At 32.4% G+C, this 19995-nt stretch overlaps 1 protein-coding gene across 2 annotated transcripts; it reads right to left on the bottom strand.

Annotated features, from left to right (window-relative positions):
• Positions 1–12864: 12864 nt before the first annotated feature.
• Positions 12865–18432, bottom strand: LOC120079881 (T-complex protein 1 subunit beta). 2 transcript variants are annotated; one of them, XM_039034329.1, is made up of 12 exons: positions 18275–18432; positions 18032–18062; positions 17881–17937; positions 17737–17802; positions 17364–17475; positions 17077–17205; positions 15977–16048; positions 15715–15830; positions 15362–15438; positions 14618–15103; positions 13880–14195; positions 12865–13600 (listed from the first exon to the last, which is right to left on the bottom strand). In XM_039034329.1, the coding sequence occupies exons 2-12, from the start codon at positions 18035–18037 to the stop codon at positions 13454–13456; spliced, it is 1584 nt and encodes a 527-aa protein (XP_038890257.1). In that variant the 5' UTR covers positions 18038–18062; positions 18275–18432; the 3' UTR covers positions 12865–13453. The 2 variants fall into 2 exon arrangements, with proteins under 2 accessions (XP_038890257.1, XP_038890258.1); XM_039034330.1 differs by having other exon boundaries at positions 18297–18421.
• Positions 18433–19995: the final 1563 nt, after the last annotated feature.

The raw sequence follows: 19995 nt of genomic DNA, 5'->3' as shown, positions 1-19995 counted from the left end.
CAATCAACAGTGCGATGACCCTTCACAAACTGTTCGTAAGTATAACTAGGCCAAATTACTGTTTTGCTCCTGTAGTAACATCTAACTCTTTAAGTACCACCTATGAAGCATAGACACAGATACGGCTACACGATATGGATACGATCGAATACGGCGATTCGTCAATTTCTAAAAAACAAAGATACAGATACATCTAAGGATACATCATTTTTTTATATATATTTCTAAAAAAAAGAGGATATTGATACGTTGAAGATACATTTTTTTTCTTTAGAAAAATATAGGATATAGATAAATTTAGCACACAAGTTAATAATAATAGCACAAAATAGAATACAAACACTGAAGCACAATACAAAAAAACAACATCTAAGATGTTGAAGTACAATAATTAATAAAATGCAATAGAAAAGTGACTCATATTACAAAGAAGAAGAAGAAGATTAGAGGGAGAAGTATGAAGATAAAAGAATAACTTCTTCATTGAATTGTTGAAGATATCCAAATGGTTTATATTTTGGTGGACTTTGTGGGAACTCAAATGTAAAGATGGAGAATATATGATTCTAGTTAGGGTTCAGTCCGTTATTTATTTATTTATTTCTTTTAGTTTTGGACTCGAGTAGTGAGCTTTTTAAATAGGTTGCCTAATTTTAGATTGGGAAAGATTAGATGAGTTACTTGTCTTTTTTTCTTTAAAAAAAAGTACGCATAGAAATAAATACATCAAATCGCAAGTTAGATACGTATCTAGAAAGTATCTGAAAATATAAATACGTCAAATCGTGTGTCAGATACGTATCTAGGAAGTATCTAGAAGTATCGGTATCCGATACGTGTCTGATACTGATTCTTTGCCTCACATGAAGTATCTGTGCTTCATAGAGTACCACTGATTCCTTTAATGAATAATAAGTCATAGTCCCACTATGACTGAGTCCTCTCTAGCCAAGAGAGAATGTGGCCACTGTGTTCAAAATCCGGAATCAGCCCTTAAGGGAGCAATTTATCTACTTACCCTTGCATCGAAGAAGGGGTGAATTTCGTCTTGTGTAGCTGAGTTCCCAGCTCCCCAATCAAACGAATCCCTAAAATGGTAGGATTGTTGAGTTGGCAATCTGGCCACTCTCACCCATACAAATCAAAGGATCGCCTTCATGAGCAGGAGTTCACAATTCTCTCAGGATTCAGGTCATGTTACCTATGGTCATCCTAGTGAAATGTAAGTCCGTATTATCAATAGTGTTATATAAAGAGACTAATCATTTCGTGATCCGGTCTTATATAAACTCTTTGTATAGGATACCCCCGCTCTCATGTCCCCACATGAATGATCAACATCAGATCATTTATATAGAGCGGGTCGTATTCATAGTGTCACCGGGATAAGTTATCCAATTTTATCTATCTACTACAAACCATTAGGTTATTACTTAAACAAGATCCACATGTATGTCTCTACATATTTAAATTTACATAAAATAACCTTGGATCTTAGTTTTTTGGATTGAGTATATGCTTATAAAATAACACTTATGTTATTAATAACAATATATTTATACAGAGTTTACAAACTACAAGATTAGAAGGAGATTTAGGACAACAATCCGAACATGAACGAATTAGGATCACTTCATTTGTAGCAGTTTACAACAAATTATGACAACTACAAAGTGGGTCACATCCAATAGTGTTACCAGAATAAGGCACCCAATCTTATTTGTATACTATACATCATTTTGACTATTTACTCGAACCTAATCCACTTTCATGTCTCCACATAAAGTTCAAGTATTCATATAATAGTCATGGATCTTAGTTTATTAGATTTAGACTTTATAAGTGTAATTTATAGATTTCAATAACAACTTTATTGAAGTAATGTCGAATAACATCTTTGATAATAGAATATGTTTAACTTTACAAACTGCGAGTTTTAAGACATACAACCCAAAAAAACCAACCAAGCTTGCGCCAGGGTATTCAAAAGACACTCGCTGACCGCATTTCATGTGCAAAGTGCGCCAAAGTCTGTATTTTGCAACTACAGGAGACTTCGCATGCGCTAATCCCTCAAAGAATATGCGGCAGACGCATGCCTCGAGATCTCTAGAATTTTACCAGCAGATACTCTGACAAATCTTCTGAGCATTTACCATGATGTAGCGTTGACATTCTCACCTACCATGAAAAATGATAACAACAGATCGAAGTGGGGATTCCAATGTAGAACAGCACGTGGTTCTATAAATAGAGCCTTAACGCCAAGAAAAAAGTTCACCAGGGGGAAAAGACGAGAGTTGAAGAGAACAATATACTTTCACTTTCCACCCTTTTTCAACATCAAAGTTCATCGAAGAAAGAGTCGGAGAGGGCTCACACCATACTGCCTCACTATACAAAAGTTAGCAACCTTCACAATCATCTGTTGATAACAAGATATTGTTTTCAGTCGTGCATCCATTTCATTTCATTGTTATTAACATGTTGTAGTACATGCTTATCTAAGACATTAGGCAGCTTGTAATCCTAATTTCCCACTTTCTTAATATTATTATCATGTTCATCTCTATCTCATTTCACATCTATTCTTTTGCTATTACGTCCTCCACGAATCAAGAAATTTCATAGAGTGAGGGGGAATCTCATAAATTAAATCAAACCTCGGGATTCTATCGTGTTTACTTAACGTAGTATTGAATAAACAATTGCCTGTGAAAACAGAGACAAGTATTATAACCAACGTCTCGAGAGAGAAATGGTTGTAGATTTCATTAAGTGAAGCAAGAAGTATTTCTAGATATAGAAACAACCTTGCGTTCTTTAGTATTTCCATTTGTGCGTCATAGAAATATGACAAGCAGGGATAGCCACCAAGAGGTATGTGTCAATAAGATGTATGAACTATGATAGATTCCTTAATGAGATTTAATGAGTCAGTAGTTACCTTCCCTCGAGCCCTGTCATTTCCGTACATTTTTTCCGTTAAGTCTGTTGCGTTATCCATCATCACACTCGCAACTTTCAAGCAATTTCTGGTAATTTAGGTTATCATTACAACATCTCATTTAGTATTGACGCAACCGTAGAAAATTCATTTTTTTCATTGCACGAATCACAATTATTCAGCACAATCACTTCAAATCCTCGAGTTTGACCTTAGGTTTCCCTAAGACACTCAAAACCAGGTTTCACTTGGCCTGTGTCCGAGAAAACTCGTGACTGGTGTATGTTCATTACATTGAGCACATAAGACTCAATATCACACTATATCTGCTCTGAAATCATCGCATCTTTTATTGACAACATGTTTTTGGCACCTCATAAACTTGATAAAACACCTTACGAACTTTGGAAAGGATATGCACCTAATCTTTCTTATCTAAAGGCGTGGAGATGTTTGGCTTTATATTGTGCATTCAAGATACCTATAGTAGAATCTAAAACTTTTGATTGTGTGTTTATTGGTAATGCAAAAAGTAGCGTTGCATATAGATTTATGTGCTTGAATGATAGATTTGTGTGTGAATATATGATGCATAATTTTTTAAACATGTTTTTCCTTCGAAAAAGGGAAACAATGAAACTGTTAGAACAACTAATTGTGAGAATGAATTTGTTTCCATGCCTTCCTTGTCTAATAGTATGCATATATAGTTTCTAGTAGTATGTCTGACATTGTAGATGTTAACAACAAGGATAGAATGTCTGTTATAGAACCAAGAAGAAGTAAGAGACAGGGAACTAAGAAAAATTTTGGTCCTGGTTTTTTAACTACTTTTTTAGTTAAGAGGCCAAATGAAATTGACTATCAATTTGCATGTATACCTTATAAATGAGGATCCTAAATCTTACTAAGAAGCCTTAAGTTCTATAGACTCTAGCTTATGGAAGGAAACAATTGAGAGTGAACTAGATTCTCTAATCATGAACCAAACTTGGAACTTAGTAGATCTTCCAAAAGGAAGTAAACCTATCAAGTGTAAGTGGATTTTCAAAAGGAAAATGAGGCCAGATGGTTCAATTGAAAGATACAAGGCTAGATTGGTAGCAGTAGGGTATACACAAAAACAAGGTGTTGATTATTTTGACATGTATTCTCCTGTAACAAAAATAGCTATTATTAGGGCTTTGATTGTGTTGGCTGCTATCCATGGACTTCTAATTCACCAAATGAATGTAAAAACAACATTCCTCAATGGTGATATAGAAGAAGAAATCTATATAGTACAACATGAAGGCTATACAGTAACCGGTCAAGAAAACAAAGTATATAAACTAAAAAAAATCTCTTTATAGTTTAAACAAGTTCCCAAACAATGGTATGAAAAATTCAATGATACTTTGATAAATAATGGTTTTAAGGTAAACTCTTCATATACGTGTGTTTATTCAAAGTTGTTTGGAGCTAAGTGTGTGATTATATGTTTGTATGTTTATAATATGCTCATTTGTGGAACAAACATAGAGATGATACGGAATACCAAATTGTTATTATCTTCCCATTTAGAAATGAAAGATTTATTGGAAGTCGACGTAATACTTGGCGTTAAGATAAGAGAAGCTGAAAATGACTTTTCTCTATACCAATCACACTACATTGAAAAATTACTAAAGAAGTTTGATTGTTTTGATGATCCTCCTACAAGAACTCCTTATGATGCTAATATAAGTCTTAAGAAAAATAAAGATGATTGTGTATCTCAGTCTGAATATACAAAGATTATAGGTAGTGTTATGTTTTTAATGAACTATACTAGACCTGATATTGTATATGTTGTTAGTAGATTCAGTAGATATACACATAATCCTGATAAGGATCATTGGAGTGCTCTTTGTCATCTGTTAAGATATCTTAAGGGAATCGTGAACTATTGTTTACATTTTAACAATTTCCCTATTGTATTAGAATGTTATTGTGATGCTAACTAGGTATCTGATAATGACCAAGTCGATTCTATAAGTGGTTATGTTTTTTTACTCGGAGGGGGAGCAATATCATGGAAGTTTGTAAAACAAACTTGCATAGCTAGATCCACTATGGAATCAGAATTTATTACTCTAGAACTAGTAGGACAGAAGGTTGAATGGCTTAAAAGCCTACTAAAGGATGTACCATTGTGGGGAGCATCAGTACCAGTATCTGTGCACTATGATTCACAGGTTGTCATAGGTATTGCCAAGAATAGTGTATATAATGGCAAAAGGAGATATATGCGTCTTAGACATGGAGCTGTGAAACAATTATTAAAGGGAGGAATTATTTCTTTGGATCTTGTGAAGTCCGAGAAAATTTTGGCTGGCCCTTTGACCAAAGGCCTAACAAGGAAAATAATTTTAGAATCATCAATAAACATGGGGCTTAAACCCTTATAGGATTCTATAGCCTTTTGTCTAGGTAGTCTATTGCGATAGACTTGATAGTCCATAGCCTTTCATTTGGTACGGACTTGATGAAAAGAACTAAAATCTTTTAAAATTCCATAGCCCTTCTTTTGGGTGGTTCTGGTATGGACTTGGTAGATGAGTGTAAAATCTCCATAGCTCAGTTTTGAATGGTTTTTCTTTGACATACTTGATGAAGTAGGTCCTAGTATGGACTAGACGTGAAGTCTTCATAGCTCAGTTTTGAGTGGTCTGTTGCGATAGACTTGATGAAGCAATTAACATGATTGTAAAGGTGTGGCCTATTGGGTTTTATGTCATAAAACTCGTGGTTTGTAAACAATAGAACTTATTCTGAAAATTCAATAAGTTGTTATTGAATATATTATTTTTTTTTTTTTTTTAGAAATCCAATAAACCTAAAAGTCCCTTGACTATTACATGAGTACTTGAACTTTATGTGGAGACATATAAGTGGATCAGGTTCGAGTATATAGTAAAACATGATCTATAGTATATGAACAAGATTGGGTGCCTTATTCTGGTAACACTATTGGATGCGACCTACTCTATAGTTGTTACAAAGAGTTGTAAAGTGCTACAAACGAAGTGATCCTAATTCGTACATATTATGGCATGAGGAGAGGGGGCGTCCTGTGCAAATGAGTTTTGTACAAGATCGAATCACGAAACTAGTCACTTTTAATTTATAACGTTGTTTACTGTTTAAGATTGACTATTTCAAAGTGATGACCTAGGTAACTTGAGCTTAATCCTGAGCTAACTATGAATTCCTATTTATTCGGGATTATCCTTTGATCTGTAAACGATGAGAGTAGACCAACGTCTCTGCGTAACAAGCCTCCCATTTTAGGGATAAGACCGGATAAATAGTTTGAGACATATGGTGCAAGATGGAATTCACTCCTACCCGATTAGGGTTAGCAGAGAGGATGTTCCCTTTAAGTGCTGATTTTGGGTCTTAAACAAGAGGTCTTACCCTCTCACTGGCCCGAGAGGGATTCGATTTGTTGATTGATCACAAATCAATTGTTCATTAGGGAATCAGTAGGACTTAAGGAACAATAGATAATTTTGGGGGTAAAATAGAGATTCGACCCAGTCGTTATTACGAACAACCTGTGAAGGGTTAACTTACTAATCATGGTTATATCGAGTGGACATAATATATCTATAGTGAGGAGAGTTCAGCTATGGGCTTTAGTGGAATCACCCATTAGTTAACGACTGGGGGTTAGTTCGGTCTAATGAGTTTAGACAATTAATCTCGGATTGTTGGAGCCCATGATCTGTAGGTCCGCGAGGTCCCCTTACTAGCTTATAAATGGATTAGCTCTAGAGTAGCGTGATAAGTTAATTTGAAATGTTCAAATTAGATTTAAATGAAATTGGAGAAATAATATTTAAATATGATTTAAATATTCATAGACGGAATTATGTCAAATTAATTTAATATTTGATATTAAATTAATTAGAATTATTTAAAATATTTAAATAACTATTTATTAATTTTATAAAAGAAAATTAATTTTGTAAAATTAATAATATTTTCAATTTTATTAAATAAATTGATTTTTGAGATCAATTTTGAGAAATTGAAAAAGAAGGAAAAAAACACAAAAATGGAAAATAAGCATTTTCCATTACTTCTTCAAGTTGCTCACACTAAACCCATCTTCTTAAGTCTTCATTAACTCCAAGCATGAGCTACATCTCAGCTAATCTCTTTGCATGATTTTCTGCAATATATTGAAGAGATTGGAGTGATTTTGAGGCAATGCAACCGAAAGAGTTTCTCTGAAAAATTCGTGTGAAGAAGTTATTCTTCTGTTGGGTTGCTGCTGTGAGTTTGTCTCCAAATTCTCTTAATTCAGACTTATTTTGAGTCCCACAACTCAATCTAGAGCCCCAAGAGGATAGTAGGAAAGATCTTGGGATGGTCTACTATAAGATTCAAAGGAGATTTGTAGTTGGATACAAGCTTTAAGGAAGTTCTACAAAGGTATGTCATAAAACCCATTTATTTCTGCTATAACATGCTCTAGTTTCTACCAAAATTAATGAATTAGAGTGCTTATAAATCTTGGCCGCTTCCGCTGTGTGCTGGTATGTTTCAACATGGTCGTCTTTTATGAAATAGTTTAAAGGTCTCTTTTTAGAGCTTTCATGATGACCCAAGGTTTATGTGTATGGTCATAATGAGCACACTTTATATCGCAGAATCGAGAGAAGGACTAAGAGGTAAGACATGTTGTGGGGGTCTTAACTAGTGTTATTGAAAGTTCAAGATGTAACTCACTCTCTCTAATAAAATTGTTGCCCTACTTCATTATGCATCAATTTAAATCGTTAGATATTGTTGTTTAAGTTTGAACTCTTTTATTTGCTTAGAACACTTATTTATTTTCAATTAAACTTTTATTTTCTTTACTTGTTAACTTTTCTGTAAATTATTGGAAATGACTATTAGGCTTAGGCCCATAAGAAAAGTTGAGAGTGGGAAGTTTAGTCCCACATGGATAGATTTAGAATTGTGTAGAGGGTATAAATACCAAGGCATTCTAGATGAGCATCCAAAGTGAGTTGGTGATGAAAGTACAACCTTTTCACCACATACGTGTGTTGCTATTGTCGTCATCTGTCCAGATGGGTTCGAGTAGTTGTGCTTGCATGAAAAATAATTAAATTTTTATTACTTATCCTTTTATTTATAAATTAAATTTTTATTACTTAACCGTCCGGACCATTGGAGATTTTGACTAACAAACCTTTCCTTTTCATCTTTTGGTGTTTTCTCACACACTAACAATAATGTTGAGATCTGTGAGAGAGGACACACAACTGAATTGTATTCCTTCTTCTCTACTTGATTTTCTACTGTTCTGAGCAACCTTTTTATCGGTTCTAATCCTTTTTTCGGCGAGTGCACGCCTGAATTTGGAGGTTGTGTTAACCTTGGGGAGCAACTGGCATAAGCGATTAACACCAAAGTCGCGTCGTATTTGTTTTCAGGACAGTGGTTCTTTCACGACACAACAACTTTTGTGACATCTATTTCAACATTAAATAATAATTTCATCAAGATTTGCATTAAAATGAAAACAAAAATGTGATAAGTTGGTGAGTTGTAAAAATGTAAGTTATAACATAAGCACAAATTGGTAGAACAAAAGCAAATTAGTTCAACTAGTTATAACATATGTCATCAACCAAGGTGTCAAATATTTGAATCTTTCCATCTCACTTATTATTACACTTTAAAAAAATCAAATTATATTTAAATTACTTTTTTTTTCTTTTTTTTTTCTTTTTTTTTTCCTAGAAATTTTATGATAAAAATTTATACAACTTGTCAAGTTTATGAATGAAAACTGGTTTTTTTACCAATTTTTACCCTTTTTTTTAATTAGAAAACAAAATAAAATAAAATCATCCACTAATTTTCATTGAAACTCATGATTTTTTATTTTGAAAATAAGTCTCGAAGAAAATTGAACATGTACAATAATATTGAGCATTAAACAATATCTTCGAGCTCACAAATTTTTGTTTGAAAAAAATGATCATTATGTCTTTTTCTCAATTTTGCATTCAGTATATATTTTGTAATTCACTTTGACACTTCATGAATATTGAAAGATTATTTGTAAAAAATTGTAACCTTTATTAAACATGAGGATTTTCTTTTCCTTTACTTCTCTTGGATTTTTTTTTAAAGATGGGCTAGGTTGAAAACTGAATTTTGAAATCAAGAGATTTAATGAAAATAAAATTGTATTTCATATTTTCAGATATGTGTTTGGTAGTAGATTCAAAATTTGAATCTTAATTTAAACAATTTTTCAAAATATGTTTGATAATATATTTATAAAGCATAAGACTAATTATAATTACTTACTAAATATTAGATTAAATATAAACGATTACTAATTAATTTATAAACTTATTTTATGTTAAAAATTTGTATAATTATGTTTTGTAATATCATATAACATATAATATATTTTATATTTTAATTTAATTTAATAAAAACAATTGAGTTTAGAACATGAATAACTATATTTATTAATTTTCTTATCTTTTTTTAGTATAATTCTACATTTTAAAATATCAAATTCAAAATTTAGAAACACTAAAAATATAAAAATGTTGCTTTCAGAATTTGTATTATTTGAATCCTAAAATCTGAAAAGAGTTCTTGAAAATAAAATTTCTACTAAATGCATATCTGTTGAATTCAGTAAATCTAAAAACATAAAATACAATTCGAGTGGATCGTCAAACATGCTTTACTTTTTCTTTTTCTTTTTCTTATTATTTTTTTTTTTCCTTTTAGTGATCTATTTTTAAGTGGTGTGAAAACGTGTGTTGAGTTCACACGTGTTTCAAAATGATTTATATATTCTCTAGACTTGTGTTTTAGGGAGATTATGTATTTTGATTTTACTGCAATCACAGTCAAAGTCTCTCACACGTCACAAATGTCATTGACTTTAAAAGTTATTGGAAAATTCTCCCTTTTAATCCAGGAAGCGTGTTTACTTGGATTATATATAATTTGTCATATTCTGAGTTCATACTACAATTATTAAATATTAAATGGCTTAATGCCCCCTAATTAAAAATTAATCATAGTCCAAGAGATTATGTTGATATGATCTCTCTTTGGAACTGTTTCTTTAACATGATCATAATCATCTCTTGGAAATGAACATCTAATTAGAGACTAAAGTATAATTTATTTATTTATGTACTGTATTTAAAGTTAGAATTTTAAAAAGTTAGTAGTTGTTATAAGTATTTTGACTAATTTAAGTAGTTTAGACGGGTTAAATTACTAACTTATTATATGTAAATGACATAAATACACATTCTATATGTGACAATCGAGTTTGAAGTGAAAGTGAGCATTATTCAACGTTACTTGACGTATATATATTAAAGAGTGAAAAATGTTGAAATATTTTTAGTTGAAAGCAAGTAGAAACGTACTAGACAAAGAGGGAAGACAAAAATGATGAAAATAATATTTAAATTGTTAGTAGAACGATAAAAACATGTTTTTTTTTTATATAAGAACGGAGATAAATATTAGTCTAAGGTTTGTTCCATATAACATTCAAATTCTATTTTTTGGCTTTCTTATTGATCAATAAATCAAATAGATTTTGCAATTTGTGCACATATAACAATTTTTCAATAAATCAAATAGATTTTGCAATTTGTGCACATATAACAATTTTTTAATTCTATGTTTCAAAAATAGAAATTACGAAAAAAAATATTTTTATATATTTTTAGTGCATCCAAGTTGAACTTTTAAAATGTATAGTGCTAACAAGTAAATAAAAATTTACTGTTTTTTTTTCTTCGTGTTAATTTAATACGTATAACATACCATATTATGAAGTCAATGATGTTTTAAAATAATACACCACATAAAGCATGTTTCATAAATTAATTATTTGCGCTTTCTACACTAATAACCTAACTAAATAGGTCCAATTACACGAATGTCTCAAATCCATCGTTTTTCTATGAATGGTCTATTAGGTTATAATATTACATAAAAATCAAGTATAACACTCCATAACACCCCAATTAATTTTTGGCCATTTAAAATAGATCGAAAATACACAAATATGCAAATCATGTGCATTAAATTGATTTTTTTTCTAAAATTGTTCATTTTTCTCACTTTTCCTTAATTACTTCATTTTTCTTCTCTCCCTCACCCATCTTAGCTATATTTTATATATCTGTGTATATATGACAAATTATGTGGAATATATATCTCAATAGAAACGAGACTAAAATTAAATATGGAGTATATTAAAATATAGTATATTATTCTAAATGCATCTGGAATAACATCGTATATATTTTAAATAAATCTCATATATATACATAAAAAACGAAATACAAATGAAACAAAAAATTGTAACCATAATTCTGCATTAAATGTAGTTTGGGGTTTCTAAATTTTAAGTCAAAATCCAATATCTGGAAAAAAATTTATATATTTGTAAAATAACTAAATATACATCTCAATTTCAAATATATACATGTGTATACATGACAAAATATGTAGAATATATATCTTAATAGAGATGAGACTAAAATTAAAATGTGCAGTATTTAGAATATAACAACATTAAATTTGTACTAGTTCTAAATACATTTGGAATAAATCTCGTATATATATATATATAAGAAAAAAAATATGAAAACGAATATTTGTAGCAATAATTTTGCATTAAATACAACCACCAAAATTAGAAATCTTGAATATTAAGTCAAAATACAAATATGTAAAAGAGGAAAATTTGCATTAATGTAATATAAATCGATTTGATAAATACTTTCTTTGATTTGAATTTCTTAAATATTTTAATTATAAAACAATGTAAAATTTTAATATGAGAGAATGTATTATAAAATAATACAAATATTATTCTAAAATTAAGGATATATACCATATTAGTTACTGAATAAAGTAAAAAAAAAAAAAAAATCATTAAATGAAGATATCGTGATGACATATAATGAAATTAATTATTTTTTAAAAAATCTCTAAACGATTATTGTTAAAAATGTTTTGAATTATTTTAAATATTTTAATTACAAAATAATATGAACATTTAATCGGAGAGATTAAAATTATCCAAAAAATCTGAAAATTTTTAATTAAGGAATATAGTTAAAGTTGGAAGTTTGTAAAATATTACTTCCAAGTTTTATAAATCTTTCTTAAACGTGAGATAAGAAACGAGAGGGGTATTTTGATTTAAGTAATAGAAAATGTGTTGATGAGAAATGAAATTGATGTATATGGGTATCTCTGGTATTAAAACTTTGTCGGTGACATGTGCAAAGGAAAAAATAACTTTACAGCAAGTATTTGAAATTACAATATAAAAGAACCTCCTAATCTTTGTTTGGTAATCACTTTGGTTTTAAAAGTTAAATCTATAAACCTTATTTTCACCTTCAAATTTCTTCATTTATTATCTACTTTTTACCAATAGTTCAAAAAACTAAACTAAATTTTGAAAACTATAAAAAATAACTTAAGAAATATGCAAATAATTTAAATATTTCTTCACTTCTTCAATTATTTTTGTTTTTTCAAATTTAACTAAAAATTCAACCATTGTATTTAAGAAAAATACAAATTGATAAGAAATGTGAATGAAATAAGCTTAATCTTTAAAAACAAAAACCAAAAACCAGATGATAATCAAATGAGACCTAAAATATCTGTATGTCAATAAAATTATGTTACTTTGGTACTGTGGGAAGAAAAAAACAAAACAAAAAAGGGTATCTTCAATTCTTTGTTTTCCTTTTTTTTTCTCCTTATACTCGGACTCCGTCGAATGCTGCCTCAAATTGTCTCGTAGTGAATTATATTACGTAACCATTTTCCAAATCTAAAAATATAGATAAATCTTGCCGTTCATTTCAAACACAGAAAAACTACACATTAAAATGAAACTAAAGTTCAAAGTACAGAAGCCTGATTAGACCTCTCGGGTGAGAGGATTCAAATTCCAGAAGTTTAGAATGAAAGAAAAGATCGCTGCTGCACCTTTTACCTTAAATTTTAAAAAACTCAGAATCCGAGATGAATCTTGGACACCAGCACAAACATCCTTTGGCAAAGAACGGGGGAAAATAGGTAAAAAAACACAAGAATAAGGTAGCCAAACCCAAATAACACACCAGTGAAATCCAGCTTAGATAAGGAACTTCGTGTCGTGGCTGGCTCCACTCCGCTGCAGTCTCATGAACCGAACTTCCCAGCCCTATTATCAGTCGATGAATGAATGACATTACACCCACACTGATCACAAAAATTTGGCAGTAAAAGAAACCCAAAATTCTTGCAAGAAAATGCAACCTCCCTACAAAATCCAACCTTACATGTAACAAACATTCACAGCACTAACACTGATGGCAATAATAAATATGGCATAAGATAACAACAGCCCTTAAAGAGACGATGTCTGCCACTGCCACCTACAAATAGACACACTGCACTCTTTTACATTCTATCTTCTCTCCTCCGAGGGGCACAAGTGATTATTTCATCAACTCTAAGGATCATCTCAGCTGCCTCTGTTGCAGAAAGCAATATGGCTTGCTTGACTTTGAATGCTTCTGAAATACCAAGTTCTGCCATATCTCCTACCTGTCATATATGATCATCATGGTAAGGGTTAGAGAGAATTTTCAATGTTATGATCATCACAGTAATGATAACAATCTATTGACAGATTTTCAGTTTGCAGCCATTGCCATATTGAGCTTCAATATTATAACACGAAAAAAGTTGTACTAACGATCAATTAATAACACTACAAGAGAGAGGAATAATAAGATCATATTAGACTCCATCTTCCTGCCAACAGTGGCTTTATAGCAATTGAGGTATTACTCTTCTTAAATTTATTTCAATCTCAACACTCACCGATCCAGAGATGACATCAATCCCTGCATTGCAACCCTCCTTGTGATGCTCAGCCCGGAGCTGAGCAATCAAGTCAGCACTATCCAACCCAGCATTATCAGCAATAATTGTTGGAATAGCCTGTAGAGCCCGCGAAAATGCTTCAATAGCATGTGATTTCTTCCCGGGAGTCTTCCTAGCCAACTCATCCACTTCTTTTGACATGATCATCTCTGGCCATCCACCTCCAAGCACGACCCTGCTGTCATTGACCGTCTGAGACAGTACACATAAGGCATCATGCAGAGACCTTTCAGCCTCATCAAGGACGTGATGGCTGGCAAAGAACAAAAATACAATGCAAAAATAGATCTGTCAGAACACATAACAATGCTCGTGGAACAACTCCAAGATAAAAATGTAAATGCAAAAATAACCATAAAAAATTTCCAACCGAAGGTTCATGTTGGACACCACCAATTTGCACGGTAACAACCTTTGGTGAAAAAGCCTTATTCACCCAAAGCACTTGATGATATTTGCCATTCATTTTTTTATCAACCATCATAGCAATGTAAGAACAATATTACATAAAGGAGAAAAAAAACATTAACTGACCAAAATATAGAGAGAGGCTCAAATTCTTTTTGCAGAAAAAACAAGAAAATTATGTTCTTCTGTAAAATGCCAAGTAATATAAAATGCACACCAAAATCACCATATAATGAGAAATAAAATCTACAGGATCTTTTAAAATACCTTGCACCCCTCAGCACAATTGTACAAGCCTGACCCATTTCCACACCTGAAAAATGGATCAGTTTGTCCTCGCCAATCATAATCTCCTCAATCAACTTGCAATATCCAAGTTTCACAGATTCGGGATTGTCAAAAGTTGAAGCAATTTCACCACCAGTTACTAAAGCCAGACGTTCAATGCCATCAAAATCAGCATGCTCAATAGCAAGTATTCCAGCATCTGCAAATAGTTCCTCTGGGAAATTGTAGATCAACTGTCTGTTAACAAAGCAGTTGATTCCATGACCAATTATCTTCTTCACCTTCTCTCTCATTTTTTCCTTTTCAGCACCCTCAATCTCAGCAACTCTTGACATCGAGTCAACACGAACACGAGCACCATAAATCTTAACTTTGTCGGTATCCATAGCAGTATTTGCCACTAAAATTTTGGCATTCTCTATGCGTTTAGGTTGGCCAATACCAATTTTCTTGTCAAGAATAAACCTGAACAAAGATTATACAATTCAGTTTTTTAATTAAAAAAAAAAACAACTTTTTGAAAAATATTTGTGAACATAGTAAGCATACTTGTATAACTAGAGCATTTTTCAGAAAGCATTCCTAAATTGTGTCTACTTAAATAATTAGGTTACTCGATGAAAGAGTCCTTCAATAATCTTCTAGGTTTTCTAAAAATTTGCAAGGCAAAATGTAAGAAGTAAGCATTAGCTTCATACTTGTTGTAATAAAAACAAAACCCACCCTTCATCTAAAAAGGAATCCTTCAATGATCCTCCAGGTTTCTTGATAATTTGAATTGACTCTAAGTTTGTGCTCCCCTGCAATTTCAACAAGGTAAAAATCAAACAGAACACACATCCAAAGGTATGGAATATTAGACACACTGACACACCATGGAGACAGCTGCACATCATTTAAAACGTCCCTCCCTCTCTCACACACACATGAACATCGAATATATAGGATGAAGTACACAATCAAATAGCAGGCAATAAACATCATGATATTGAACTTCCAAATTCCCAATCAAACCTGTCCATACATAATTTTAACCCGACACACTATATATATATGGATTAAGAGTAAGCATTCACCTTTAGCCTCATTACAGCATCCACTGCCAATTTAGCAAAATGCTCCTTGTCTTGCGAGAGAATTTTGGAACTCAAAGTAGTCATTGCAATCTTCATCAAGTCTGATTTAAATTTCTCTGAAAAGGGGCCATGCGCAACTTCAGAATACACAGTTCTAAGAACATATAAGATTTGAAGCTTATAGTCTCTGATTAAAAATATATTTAACAGTCGCATCACATGCTAGTCAAAGAAAGGGTATGGAAAAAAATGGGCATATTACCTATATCTGCTTTGTTATCCACCACTTTCTGCAGCAAGGCATTACGAGCACATTCTGCAGCCATTCTATAACCTGAAAGTTTAAATGAATCATCACAAGCTTTGGCCAATTATACACATCACATTGTGAAAGGTACCAGGAAAAAAAAATCCATCTAGTTTCCATGCAATGAAAAAGAGAAAGAGAGAGAGAGGTTGATGTCTCGCATGCACACACAGACGTCAGACTAGATAGAATCATTTGAGAGATATTCCATTGAGATAACATGCTGCCAAGATTTTCCTACAAGAGCATAACTCAAGCATACAGCAGAGTCTTCAATCTTCACAAGGGAAGGAGTTCCAAGTTCAAACTTCATCAAAAGAAAGAAAGAGGGGGAAAAAAAGGTAAATGGAAAAACCACCCTACTTTTGTCATTAGGGTCGAGAATTCTCATTTCTTGAAGTCTCCCGTGGGAGTTCTGTTGAAGTGACCATGGAACAAAGGGAGAGAGAGAGAGTGGGTCAACTCATGCAGCAAGGAGAAAAAGGGAGAGAAAACAGGTACAAGCTCTAGGCTAGTTTCTCCTCTATCTGTCATTCTGAGGGAAAGGGAGTTTTACGATAAGTACGAGTGTGTGCTCTGTTGTTGGGTGTTTGGGCAGAAAGAAAAATAGAGTTTTTAGATGGATTGAGAGGGAGTCTTTTGAGGATTGGTCCCTTGTGTGATTTAATGTCTCGTTGCTGGTGTCGTTGACGAGTTCTTTTTTAATTATTCGCTTGGTCTTTTTTAGCTTAATTGGAGTCCCTTTATTTAGGGTGCTCCCTTTTGTGGGTTTTTTTTTTTATGTCCGTATATTCTTTTAGTTATTCTCAATGAAAGTTGGCCTTTTATAATTATTTTTAAACAAATAAAAAGAAGTTGTCAAAACTGCTATTGAAAAATAAAGACATCTTGAGCATCCCAAAGGTCAATGGTTCAATCTCCTACCTTCACAAATAAAATTGATGTACTCAAAGAAGACAACGTGTTTCCATGTTACAAAACACGGCAATGGCATAGGACTCATACTCTGGACATCTATAGAGTAATTTACATATTAAAATAGGAAGAAAAATAACCTGCTATAATTGTCATTGGGTGAATCTTTGAAGCAACCAACTTCTCTGCTTCCCTTAGAAGTTCTCCAGCCAAAACAACAACTGAGGTTGTACCATCACCCACCTCATCATCTTGAACTTTTGAAATATCTTAACCTTGTTAAAGATTCTCCATTCAAAGCCATAAGGAGACAACTTCGAGTAAAATAATTGAAGTATCCATACAAGAATTAAACAAGCTTCCACAACTACAATAGTCATGATATTCCATCAAGCATAAAAACGGTGAACACTTAAAAAAAGGATACCGACGAGAACTTTGGCAGCTGGGTTATCGATATGGAGAGATTTTAAAATGGTGGCACCGTCATTGGTGACAGTGACTTGCCGTCCTCTCCCAGTAGATTGGAGAATTTTATCCTGGAAGGTATTATATGCACGGTCATGGAAGAGTCTAAAGCTAAGAAATAAAGACCACAGTTTGTCACATTGGTATCAGTTTATGGTTCCCCTGTAGGACCTGAACGATTAAGGGTGGATTTAATATCCACTATTTTGTGTGTTCTCCGATCTTTACTCAAAAATAAAAGTGTATTACTTAAAACTAAAAAAAAATGTAGCAGTAATATAATAAAGAGAAGAGAGGAAAAATAAAGGAGGCCAATGCCTTCTGGAACTTACCATCCCCTTTGGTCCTAATGTTGTCTTAACCAAATCAGCAATTGCCATAGCGCCAACGAATGATGCCTATGAAAGGTGAGAAAAGTAAATTAAATTAAGGAATTGGAAAAAGAAAAGCTCTATGAAACAAATTTAGAAACTTACCATTCTAGCACGCTCTCCCTTCTCTTCGCTGGCTTCATCTTTCAGAAGTTTATCGACCTAAAAAGTTGGACATTCATGTAACCAAACAAAGACCAATTACATACTCGATTACAAATGAAAAATCAGGAATAGTCTCTGGAAACAAACTTACCGCCATGGAAATGATGAAAACTGCGACCTAACTGTAGAATGAAGATCAGTCAATTAAAAGAAACCGAAATGGAAATGAAATATAAGCAGAACATAGATAAATCACGCCCAAAAAACGCTGGGAAAAAGATTTAAACAAAGAAAATAAAACCCTAGCCCAAAGTTCATTAAACCCTAAGATCAAACTCAACAAGCAACGAGTGATTTAGAGATGGAGAGGGTAGCAGAAGAATTGAGCGTGGACCTCGACACACGGCAATGCTTACGTAGAATACGGCGGCGGCTACCGCAGTTGCAGCAGAGATGGAGAAGGATGAGTCGGGGTGATGGTGAAGAGTTGTGGGAGTGAAAAAATGGAGAGTGAAGAGGGTGGTGGAGGTCACGGGACTAGGGTTTTTTTTCCCTAATTTATTATTATTTACAAAATAGGGAAACTAGTGTTTTTCTCTTTTTTTTTTTTTAATATAAAATAAATGTAAGTTTTGAATTTAGTTTTTTTTTTTCGTTTTTCAATTTCAAAAGGTTATAATTTCAATTTTGAGATTTGTCATTTGAGTTTGGTTTAATTTGGTATGTATGTTTCAATAGTTTCATGGTTATTCTCAATTTTCAATAATACTTACTTTTCGTCCTTAGTCATAATTTGTATCAACTAAAAAATTATAATTAATTAAGTTTTACTATTTATCATCGATCTTAAAATTAAATTTAAAATTTCACAACATAATCGTTTTTTACATTAATTAATAAACATTAACGCCAAATACTTAATGTGAATATTTAGTGAAATATTAAGGTTAAGAGTGTAAATTTGAAACTTAGGGACCGATTTGAAATAAAACTCAACTTCTAACAATAAAATTTTAACATTTTAAAACCTATGGACTTGATGGAAACGAAGCTCAAAATTCAATAATTATGGATATAATATTTTAAAATTTATGGACTAAGTAAATACTAGACATAAAACTTATAGACCATAAAGGTTACCCTACAATAAAAAGAGGGCAGTTACTTAATTTTTTCCCCTCCCATTAATATATAACTATAACTTTATAAATCTTAAATGTAAAATTATCGGTGGTAGGTGGGATGTGGACAATTTGTTAAGCTTGATAAGGACCCTTGGCTCCATTGTGAGGGGACACATAGTGCTTTTTAGGGTTCTTAATCTTTTGCGGGGTCAAAGAGTGGTGTGCCTTGATTAATTTGAGTTTCATTCCTTTTGATGCTGAGCGATTCTTCCAAATCAAACTTCCGATGAGACGGTAGGAGGATAAGATCATATAGAATCTAGACAAAAAGGGAGTTTTTACTAAAAAAAAGTGCTTATTTTTTGGGATTAAATCTTGCTAATATGAATACAGCTAGCTCTTCTAATGGGAATGTTGATAACACCGAAAATGTGTTATCTCCCTCTCCTTATTTGGGATCGTTGGGCTATTTAATGAGTTTAATTGATGTTTTTATAGGTCTCGAGTGCACAAGAGGTTGAATAAAGCGTTCGATGCGAAAAGACGATAAAACGATCAAGTTTGGAGCTAAATTGCACAAAAAGGGAAAGAAGATCGAGGAATTACCATTACACCCCTAGTAAAAGCGTTACGAGTTGCACAACGCTCAAAGGCAGTAGCCTTACATTCTTTCAAAAACAGGGCGGCGTACATGTAGCGTTGCGCGCTACGAACTTTGATGGAGGTGTGCGTGCTGTCTTGTGCAGCGTTGCAACGCTCTTACGCAGCATTGCAACGTTGTGACACCTACTTTATAACGCATTTCAATATGAAATGTTAGGTTATCACGTCGTTTTTCCTTTTATTTTCCCTTGTTTTCTTCCCCTTTCGATTGTAAACATTAATTTCCCATTTTTATCATCTTGAAGCTTAATTAATTGTCGTTTTGGAGGATGATTTATAGCTTAGAGGTAAGTACTTAGCTTGGGTTTTGTAGTTTATTTCCATTCCT

This window comes from Benincasa hispida, chromosome 6, assembly GCF_009727055.1.
Source record: "Benincasa hispida cultivar B227 chromosome 6, ASM972705v1, whole genome shotgun sequence".
Classification (NCBI taxonomy): domain Eukaryota; kingdom Viridiplantae; phylum Streptophyta; class Magnoliopsida; order Cucurbitales; family Cucurbitaceae; genus Benincasa; species Benincasa hispida.
This window is presented reverse-complemented; position numbering and strand designations above follow the sequence as displayed.